The sequence below is a fragment of the Choristoneura fumiferana genome, chromosome 3, assembly GCF_025370935.1.
Source record: "Choristoneura fumiferana chromosome 3, NRCan_CFum_1, whole genome shotgun sequence".
Lineage (NCBI taxonomy): Eukaryota > Metazoa > Arthropoda > Insecta > Lepidoptera > Tortricidae > Choristoneura > Choristoneura fumiferana.
The window spans coordinates 5,710,573-5,721,033 of NC_133474.1; the positions used below are offsets into that span (position 1 = coordinate 5,710,573).

The 10,461-nt window shown below is 35.0% G+C and overlaps 2 protein-coding genes across 2 annotated transcripts; one reads left to right on the plus strand and one right to left on the minus strand.

Annotated features, from left to right (window-relative positions):
* Positions 1–4,537, minus strand: LOC141426188 (transcription initiation factor IIB; the record flags this gene model as incomplete). Its single annotated transcript, XM_074085044.1, is given in 5 exon segments — positions 1–235; positions 1,861–2,217; positions 2,905–3,205; positions 4,150–4,260; positions 4,472–4,537. Coding segments are annotated over 5 exon segments (948 nt in total). The 5' UTR covers positions 4,489–4,537.
* Positions 4,538–4,882: 345 nt separating this feature from the next.
* LOC141426189 (uncharacterized) lies at positions 4,883–9,635 on the plus strand. Its single transcript, XM_074085045.1, has 5 exons — positions 4,883–5,646; positions 6,183–6,429; positions 6,820–7,044; positions 7,934–8,005; positions 8,904–9,635. Exons 1-5 carry the CDS (start codon positions 5,479–5,481, stop codon positions 8,912–8,914), a joined length of 723 nt encoding a protein of 240 aa, XP_073941146.1. The 5' UTR covers positions 4,883–5,478; the 3' UTR covers positions 8,915–9,635.
* The last annotated feature ends 826 nt before the right edge of the window (positions 9,636–10,461 follow it).

The following is a 10,461-nucleotide window of genomic DNA, read 5'->3' on the forward strand; positions in this document are numbered from 1 at the left end:
ATTATTTTATCTGTTTTGTTACTCCACGGCCTTAGTTAAACTATAAACAAAATGCAAACCCCAGATCCATCTGTTACATCTGAGGCAGGAACTCGATGGGTGTCGCAAACTTGAAGTCGTCCGGGAACAGTTTAGCCGCGAACGGGTACATGAGTTTGTACGATTGTCTGATAGTGACGTCGGCGACGCCTGCGATATCGCCGATCTCCTTTTGGCTGCGTTTGTCTTCTGACGCCTGGAATAAAAAAAAGAAAATAGTAAATTTAGACTATTTTTTTTATTTTGCTAGACTTACTTCTAGTAGCATGGTGAATGGTTGCGTTGCTCTGTCTGAGTTCGAAACGCGTCGGTGTAGTGTGGTGGTGGTAATAGTTGGGGTTGTGCGATTTGTGTGTTTTCTTACAGTGTGGAGGTGGAAGAACATGGAGTGGCTATCATAAGGTCGAAGGTGTTCAAAGTAATTGTTTTAGATCATTGACATGAACCTCCGCAAAGTAGCGTCTGATTCAAGAAATTAGTTTTTTATATTAATTTTATTCAGGCTTTGAACACTCAAATTGACTAGTTGTCATTGTCACCTTCCTTACTAATATTTTATAAGTAACTCTGTCTGTCTGTCTGTCTTTGCTCATAAACTGTTAAACCTATTTAGACTGAATTTGGTATGGAAATACTTTGCTACTCAGGGAAGACCAGAATAGTTTTAGGCAAATCTAATAAAAAAGGCACTTTACTAACAGATAAATTAAAGAAGTGCAAAAGCGTCGTACACTGGAGCTAGCTATCTCTCTCAACTAATTGCCAGAACTATTCATGGTGTGTTTTAGAAGCAATATTAATGAAATCTACAACATAATTTTTAGGAGTTTTCATAGGAATTTAGTAAAACCCCGGAATTTTTCAACTGTTGGATCTAATAGTAATCTATCCAATATGCAATTTGTGATGTTACTAGTTTATTAGCAATTACGCTTTTAATAGCGTTACTTGTACGACGCAAAATGTTAACATTCTTTGTTAACATTATCAAATAATGATTAGTTAAGTACCATTAACCTCATACCAACCTAATCACCTGCATAGTTTTGCTTTTAACTATTACGGAAAACAAATGTGTACATTTAATAAAAAAAGTATTGTTTTATTACATACTTTGTAATCTTAATATACTCAGCGGCACAAAATTTGGCCCACTTGTATGGAGATACAAAATTACCTATTATTGCATACATTTGAGGGCCAGATTTTTTGCTGCTCAGTATAGATAAAAGGAAAAGCAGTTAGAGCTAGATGTATCAGCGTCCATCCCAAAATCTTAAAAGCTAAAATTTTGCAAAATGGTTCCTTGTATGATATGGACCAGAAGATTGTCTAACCCACTCGGAATCGCAATCATTTTCACCACTTCTTTCTAAGAGTAAAAAGAGATAGTGAATTCGATTGCGAGTATATGTGAGCACCCACATAGCAATATGGTGTTCCAAAATGTTTTCAGTTTGCGGCTGACTAACAGGCTTAGTATTTTGGTCATCGCAACTAGGAAGCCTAGCCATTTGAAGTATGTTTCAATAGCTAGCTATATGGAATTGCGTGGCGGCATAAAACTGAATTTGTACCAAATTACCAAGTTTAGATTTCAAGGAGTTCTTTGTGCTCAAGCTTAAACTCAAGTTACCGAACTGTGTAGGAGGGCTATTGTTGTTAGAATGTAACATTGCTTTTAAGACATTACATTAATTAATTACAGAAGCGATTTTGTTGTCATTAAAAACAATTTGGTATATTGTAATAAAACATGTTATTTTTTAAAATGAGTCAGCATCATTTAAGTTATTTGATGTCTCAAATATGTATATTCACCTGCGAAGCCATGTAGATAGCTGCAGCGGCGACAGAAATGGGACTGCGTCCGGACACGATGTCCAGCTCTCCGGCCTTCCTCGCAATATGTGTGGCCGCTCTTTGTACTGAATTAGGTAGCCCCAAGTTGGAGCAAAACCGAGACATGAAGTCAGCTGTTGTGATAAGGTCAACTGATGTCTCCAGAGCTTTGAGGATGAGCTTGAAACACCGTCCAATCTCTTTTTTGCTTATTTTGCTGACAGCACATATTTCCTTGAATGTTCGTGGCACGCCTTCTTGACGACACGCAATGTATAAGCATGCTGATGCTATAGCGTCATTTGCTCTGCCTTTTAAGTTTTTGCCATCGTGTACCTGAAATCAGAGATATATGGGTTACATCAGAACTTGGACAATAATTAATATGTACATACATACTAACAAAAACTTGTTCTATTTTGAACCTGAAGGTCATAAATTATGTATGTTCTCAAGAAGTCAAAAATATCTATATACCTTTAAGCCAACTAACCATAAGGTTGATGTATACATATGTATATTTGACGTATTTTTGTAAAAATATGTAAACATAGCTACATAGCATAGGATGAGGGACAGAGGAGGTGACCCCCGTTCCGGGTCGTACTTGGTCCAGCGGGTCTCGTTGGCCATACAATGGGGCAGTGCCGCTAGGGTAATGGGTATGTTTGGGCCAAGTACGATGCGGAGGGGTATGGAGTAGTTTTTGTTTTACTTTATTATATAATTTATTCTTTTTTTTGTGATTTTTGAATTTTTTTTATTGTATAACTGTTTTTTTTATTATAATTATGTTTAATGTTTTTTTTTTTAAAAATATATTGTTGATTAACACCTTGTATAGATAGCTGAACACTTGAAATAAATATTTAAAAATTATAATAAAAAACATAGCTTAAATTGAACAAAATCACTGATTCCGAAATATATAATATATATATCTATATATACAATATATTATGATGTAATATTAATGATATTAGATGATTATGTGTAAAATTTGAAAATCTGATATGTACATACCTGCTTGAACAAATTGTTGGCCCTGTCAACAATAGTCTTGGGCAGATTAATACGGTCTGCCATTGTGTTAATTTCTCTGAACGCATTTATGAGCGCTCTGTCTGTGCTGCTTATGTTCCTTCTGTTCTGATACTTTGATACACCGAAGCTGTCAAACGATGCATCTCCTCGTCCAGGACCAATGATAGTTGAAAGGTCGCCCCCTGACAGTAGGGGATTCTCGGGACCACCAACACGAGATGGGTCCACTCCAGACTTCTCATTGCTGAATGTACGCCATTCTGAACCTACATCTATTACTCTGTGGATTAAAAATATATTAGGTATGTTAATCATGGTGTTTGTTTCATTTAGATATAAATAAATGACATTAAACTTATTTTTCTCCTTTCCTTATTTTACAGATTTCCCATAGGTGTATATTAATACCTACCACTAATTATGAGACATTGGTTCAGATGAAAAAGTTCATCTCAATCCATGTTAACTATGATTCATACATTCCAACTAGTTAGTGTAATTGTTAAGAAATTTCCAGTTAAGATTGGTTTGAGCGGCTTTGATGGAAATGTCAGATTTTGGTTCAATCAATCTACATCATATCCAAATTATTCAATATGTCATTATAACTGGTGCCACTGGTGACACTAATTGTGAAATATACCATAAGGTATTTTGACCTATTTCAGGTTACTTTGGCACATATGAAAATCACATAAAAACGTAAAATAAAGTGTAAAATAAAAATGTGATAAATCAATTAACATCAACCACATGGCAGAGCCATATTCTTAAAGCAATAATAAAAACAATCATAAAGTTTGATACAGGGCAAGCTAGAGCAAGCTACAACACTGTTAAGCTAATTTATATTATATTATAAATTAATATCTTAAAAACTTACCTAAATGAGTTGAGTAATTCTCAAGTCATTAAGTTAATAGCCAACTAAAATACTCATTGTTCTACATGGCGATTGTTAAAGAATCCTTGAAAAATCCAGGACTCAGAGCTTACATCATATGATTTTGAAGGTAACAAATAAAACTATGAAATTGAATACCTACATTACAACTCAAACGGCCAGGCAAACAATTAGCATTGATTATTTACAAGTCTATAAACGAAATGAGTATCGTCTATTCACTAAATTAAACGTTCTTATAATTTCAACACTAGAATCTTAAGTTTGGAAAGCTGAATGAATTTCGTAACATTGCCAAATTTCCAGAGTAACAATAATACCTGTCGCCGACAACGAGACCGCATTCGGAGCATATCATGTCACCCGCCCGGTAGTCCTCGATAAGCGGTGCATCGGGATGTGCATAGCACACGACCTTATTTGCCTCGATTCTAAAACCACAAAGGAAAGTTCATCTCATCAGCAAGTAGTAAACGTACCATGGTAAACACTAAGCCGTGGCAGCAAGCACGAGGTTCCAATCTTTGCAGATAACTTACGTATAAGCTTAGCCAACATTATCAATATTCTTCAATACAATAAATATATAAAATTACTTCTAATCGATTTAAACAATTATAAAATTATAGCAGAAAAACAAACCTTGACGTGCTCGCCATGATTGTCAAGACGTATAGACAATGCTTTATTTTTCACCTAACGTCATTGCCTTGCCTCGTCCATAGATAATAGATGCTTTGGATACAAGCTTTTTCACCATACAAGATGCTAAAATTTCACTTTAACTCTAGACTCCAGAGAATGTATTATAAAGTTTAATGAAATGAAGTTTTATTTAATATTTCAATGAAATCTAGTTCATACTAAATATTATTATTTTATACATGAAATAAAACGCTATGGGGCTATGGATGGGCGCTATTTCTTTCTACAGTAATAATGCTGGATAATGAGTAATAATGCTGGATGCTGGCTGGCCGGCTTCGATAGCCCGATTAGATTAGCCCGGATAGATTAAAAAAAATAAAAAGCTTTTAGTAAACACGGTATACCAAAAATAAATAATCAAATCATGCTTAACTTGTTACAATTTTGATCAGTATTATATTCTTAAATCGGAGACCTTGTTCTGCTTTTTCCCTAGAACTTCATTGTATTGTACCTAAAATATACTTTTTTATTGCAAGAGAAGTTGATTAAATTTAGACAATTTAACGTAATTTTAAATTATTTTTTATTTTTACTTTAAGTACACCTCGAGAAATTACAACAGAAGTTAACAGAACGTAAATAATTTCATGCTGAAGAATGAATGTTTAATTAATTGCTGCAGCAAACAGTTGAATAGGAATGCTAAAACGTAGTGGTTATATGCTCTTTGAGGAATGCCAATGAACGTCAACGGCATGACAGCGTAAAGTAAAACGCAAATAAAATTGTATAAAAAACATTTGCGTAATTCGTTTTCTTTTCTAGTTATTTCTGTGTGTTAATCCAGTAACTAAAAATATGTAAACAAGCCACAATATTTATGAAAAAAATCTGTTCACATAAAAGCGTGTTGTCCAATCTCTATCCTGTTGCAGTTTTTTTCAAGTTACGCTTGTAGACATGGAGAGAACTCTAAAAAAACTGTGTCGCTGCGTCAAATGAAATTGTTATTAGAGTTTTTAGAAAAGAATAGAAATCTGGCGCTCGGTCGTCTGAGGTCCAAAGAAGGGCGCGCGTTGTCGAAAAAGTTGTGGGCGGAATGCGCAGACATCCTGAATGTTGAAAATGTCGGCTCCTCGTTTAGGACAGGAAGAGAATGGGCGAAGGTACCTTACCTTTTTATTATTATACTTTTTTTCGGTCTATTTGAACCATGGCCATAAATGTGGAACCTTTTCAAAGTGAATGCAAAAGTTTTAAGTAGGTGTATAGGTAGTGGGTTTAGATTAAAAATACCATTTTTTTTATTGTGTATTGTGTATGAATAATAAATTTAATAGTAATGTTGAAACATTTGTTCGTAAATAAACAGGTAGCTACAATAAAATTACCTATTTTACTTTACAATTCAGGCAAACTTGTATTTATAAATACATAATAATATCTAATGTTATCTGTATTTGGTATTGACATTATTTTTGCAGATACAGTGGTTGATTTAATAAAAAAAAATAATTAACCTTTCGGATGTCCTGTGCCCAATTTAAAACAAAGACATATAAATTGATATTTTTATTTTTCTATAGTTGAAAACATTGTTTAGGGACAATCAAATTTAATAAATTAGTTCATTGCACTTTTTACCAACTTTTATCTGGGTAAAAAACCTTAGACACCAAAGGCTATTTTGTCAATTTTCCAGTTCTACACCGACTATAAAGCTCGTCTCAACAACAAGGTTCGAGCAATGAAAAACAATGAAACCACAGCAGCAACGGGTGCTGAAATAGAGCTAACAACACTGGAGACCAGATTGTGCAATATCCTCGGCTACAACATCAAGGATTTACTGACTGCCAAAGCTAATCCATTGAGTACAATGAGGGAGATGAAAAAAGAAAGTTCTAGGTCCCTGCGGCCCAAGAAAGCTCGCAGGCGAAAAAGCAGTAGTAATGTATTTTTTAAATTTGAAAGAATTTTCTTCATTCCACTGCCTGTCTCATTCATTTGGGCAGAGGGATGGTATTTCTATGTGCATGATGGCAAGATATTTTTTTCTTAAAGCTTCAGATAGATATGATAAATTACAGGCTTCTAAATTATAAATGTGACAGTTTGTAAGTCTGTTTGTTTGTTACTTCATCACTTTAAATATTCAAAATTCATGTTCAAAATTACTTCATCACGTCTAAACCGCTAAACTGATTTAGATGGAATTCAGTATACAGATGTTTCGACTCCCATGAAAGGACATAGAATAGTTTTTATCCCGTAGATAGTTTTTATTCTTGAAGACGAAGTCACGTAAGAGCTAGTTTTATTAATGATAATATTTCCAGCTACATCAGATAGTTCAATAAACTCTGCCAAAGAAACACTTGAGCGCATTGAAGAGTCTAGAATAGAAGTAGACAAGCTGAAGGCAGAGGGTTTATTCAAGATAGCAGAGTCCATAGCGCAGATGTCAGAAGCCCAGAACAGGATAGCGGCCAGCATGGAGAACCTCGGAGCTGGTGTGTGGCAGCTGATACAAAGATTTAGCTGCCAGGAGGGGAAGCCATGGGGTAACCGTTAATTTCTATCACTATTATTGTTCCTTATAATCCAAAAAAAAAAATTACCTGGTTGCGTTTCTTGTCAAAATCTTCTCAACAAGTTTTTCTGAACTGGTGATAATTTTTTTTTACATTCATATCATAAGTGCTTATACAGCCTAAATTGAATAAAGATATTTTGACTTTGTTCGTGAGTATGTTTTGTTTATCTGGTGTTCATTACTCTTTCACGAAACGGCTGGACGTATTTGAATGGTATGTAGGTAGCTGGATAACCAGAATAACACATTTACCGCTACTTTTGATACATTAACCGTTAAATATTCGAAACATAGTGAACTTGAAGAACAAAATAAGTTTTTGGTAAAAAAACATTTTTAAATCAAGCTTTTGTTTGCTAACTGTACTTTTTGTCAACTATACTTGCATTGTCACCCAAACTACATTTGCAAACCAAATTTCAAGTTGATGCCATTAACTGTTGAAGAGTTGCGTTCTGCGGAGACGATCCTGGCCGGATTACCAGGATGTCACTCCCAGATTATTGTATTGTCACGCAATTTACATCATCATCATCATCTCAGCCGTAGGAAGTCCACTGTTGGACATAGGCCTCTCCCATAGACCTCCAGTTGCTTCGGGTGGCAGCGGCTTGCATCCACAATGAACCCGCGGCTTTAACCAGGTCATCCGTCCATCTTGCTGGTGGACGTCCTACGCTGCGCTTGCCGATTCGCAGCCTCAACGGCCATCTGTTAAGTATGTCAAATTTCAAGTCAATCTGACTACTGGAAGTTGGTCGAATTTAACTTTCAAGATTTTACTACTGACAGACAACAGGGCAGGTGAAACTAAATAAAAGCTTGTAAAATTATGTTTTGCTTATTTATGATTACAGAGGAAAAGGTCCAAGAACATAATAATATTGTCTGCAGTGAAAATGAAGATAATAAACATTCTTATTTTCAAGGTAACACCTGCTCTTTACTATTTGTTATTTTTGCTTATTTTACAAATACAAATATCATTTATTTCATCAACATAGGTATTAAGGTGATAGTTATGGTATATACAGTACAGCTATGATGTTGTAGGCGTACGAAATTTAGTTCATTGTTGAAACTACTTAGTAAAATACAATTTTTAAATTAGGCATGTCATCATGGGTCAAAATAAAATACTAAATGCAACTAGTTAAAATAATCTCGAAACAAATACAAATATTATTATTTTTTCCTTTGTGCTTCACTAATAACTGGGCCAATCAACTTTTTTACCGACACTAATCTGTCCGCGACATTGTTTAAATAAACACATAGATTTTTAAGTAAACATGTTTTTTCTGTAATTTAATCGATAGTGCACATGAATACATGCCATGCTACGTAAGTTTAACCTATTAAACCCTGAAATATCTTGTTGGAAGTATGATTTTTTTGGTAACGTCAGAGACAATTTTGGTAACGCAGGAGACGCCCAAAGTGTCGGTAAAATAGTTGATTGGCCCAACTAACAATATAAATTCAGAATAGTATAGTTAATATTTAAACTAGCTTTTCCCTCGGCTTCGCCCGCGTGGGATTCGGTTATCGACATATCGCGCGCTGTTCCTCAGGAAAAAGTAGCCTATGTCATGTGTAATGTGTCTCTCTAGCCTAGCCCATAAACTATCTCTGCCAAAAATCCCGTCGATCCGTCGCTCCGTTTCGACGTGAATGGTTGTGAATGGTTGTCTGGAAGAGATCGCTTTTAAGCGATAAGACCGCCAATATTTTTGTACTGATTTGTGGTGTGCAATAAAGAATATCTGTATTGTTGTATTGTAAGTGCAGTTAAACTTATCTAATTATTGTTTATTGTTTTTACAGCTTCAACATAATTCGAAGGACTAAAAAAATCAGGATCAAAAAGAAATCCGATGCTTTCTGTCATTCGGCTATTTGGATGGAACGCAAGACAAATCACTGATGGCGCTACTGTCCTGCACGAAGATCTTAGAAGATCATAAATCGATTGCAGTAGTCTTAAAAAGTCGTCACCGGGTGAAAAAATACTTGCCTATAAATAAATAAAATAAATAAATATCACAGGACAATTCACACTAATTGACCTAGTCCCAAAGTAAGCTTAGCAAAGCTTATGGAGGGCCTATGGAAGGGATTACCATGTATTCCGGAAATGGGTTATCAGAACTAGCTAATAGCAAGAAATAGTCCAAGCACCAACAGACTTGCGATTGGAATACTGCAAAAAGGGGGAGAAAACAAAACTATCCTTTGTACGGTACCATACCTATGTACCAACTGTAATTTTGAATGGTGTATGAGTTTTTAGGAACAGTGGCAAAAAAAGTCACTGCTCTACTAAAATTTGGAGATCCCTTCTCTAAGTACTTTAAAGGATAAGTCCACAAGCATTTAATTATTTACTTTTATAACAGTTCTTATCTTGTTTTTCCCAGCAAGCATCCGTTTGAGGGTCACTGAAAGGGGTACATTAATAATGTAAAGATAACTTATCTCCTAAATCCTATTTGTAAATATTGTAGTTAATTATGTAAGATGAAGGTGTAAATTGTGAGCTTGTTAATAAAATCAAATATTTTGTAAGAAATGCCGTTTCATTTATTTCTATGTCCGCAGAAAAAAACAAGAAATTGTGTTGTAAGTTTTGCATTTTCAACTGTTTTTTTTTAATGTTTATTACCTTAGAACTTCGTCATTTATGAAACGATTTCAAATAAAAAAAAAGAATTTGATTGCTTAGCAGCGACATCTCTTGTCTGGGTGAGCGGTTGGTTCCGAAAGAGTGTGACGTCTGTCGACGCTACATAGATGTCGCTAGTGCTGCTGCTTAAGTAGCAAAGTAGAAATAAGCAACCTGAGATATAATATGCATAGGCAAAATTCGTGTCTAGATTCTTGTCCAGCAGTAGTGTAGGGGTTATAACACGCAGCACGGATTGCTGAGGACCTGGGTTCGATTCCCAGTGCTGGTCTCTTTTTCTGGTTTTTCTGCGCATCCATGTCTCAGTTTGTATTTTCGAAAGAAAACAAAGCCAAAATAGAAATATCTTTAAAAAATCATGAAAATAATTTTATTGCAGTTTGCAGTTGGTACCTTAGAGGAGTCAGCAGGAGAGGACCTATTGTTCTACCTGCTCTATCCATTGGGCTTCTGTAACTCCTGCTGGCTCATGCTAAAATACTGACTTCAAATGGTAGAAAATTATTTTCGTGGTCTTTTTGGAGTCAGCTAAGGGATAAAATAGATACCATTCGAAAATGATTTGCTAATTAAACAAGTTTCTACACCATGAACATGGTATGAATAGCTCATTAAACAATTTGACCAAATGCATTGCAAATATTGCAACAGTTCGGTGACACAATTAGTTTCAACTATTGTTCTAAGTAAGTAACTGGT

Excerpts from the sequence above, each read along its gene's own strand:
- LOC141426189 (XM_074085045.1), top strand. The coding sequence starts at position 5,479 with ATGAAATTGTTATTAGAGTTTTTAGAAAAGAATAGAAATCTGGCGCTC. Across the intron at positions 6,430-6,819 it reads TCGCAGGCGAAAAAGCAGTA|CTACATCAGATAGTTCAATA; the intron begins GTAATGTATTTT and ends TAATATTTCCAG. Across the intron at positions 7,045-7,933 it reads CCAGGAGGGGAAGCCATGGG|AGGAAAAGGTCCAAGAACAT; the intron begins GTAACCGTTAAT and ends TTATGATTACAG.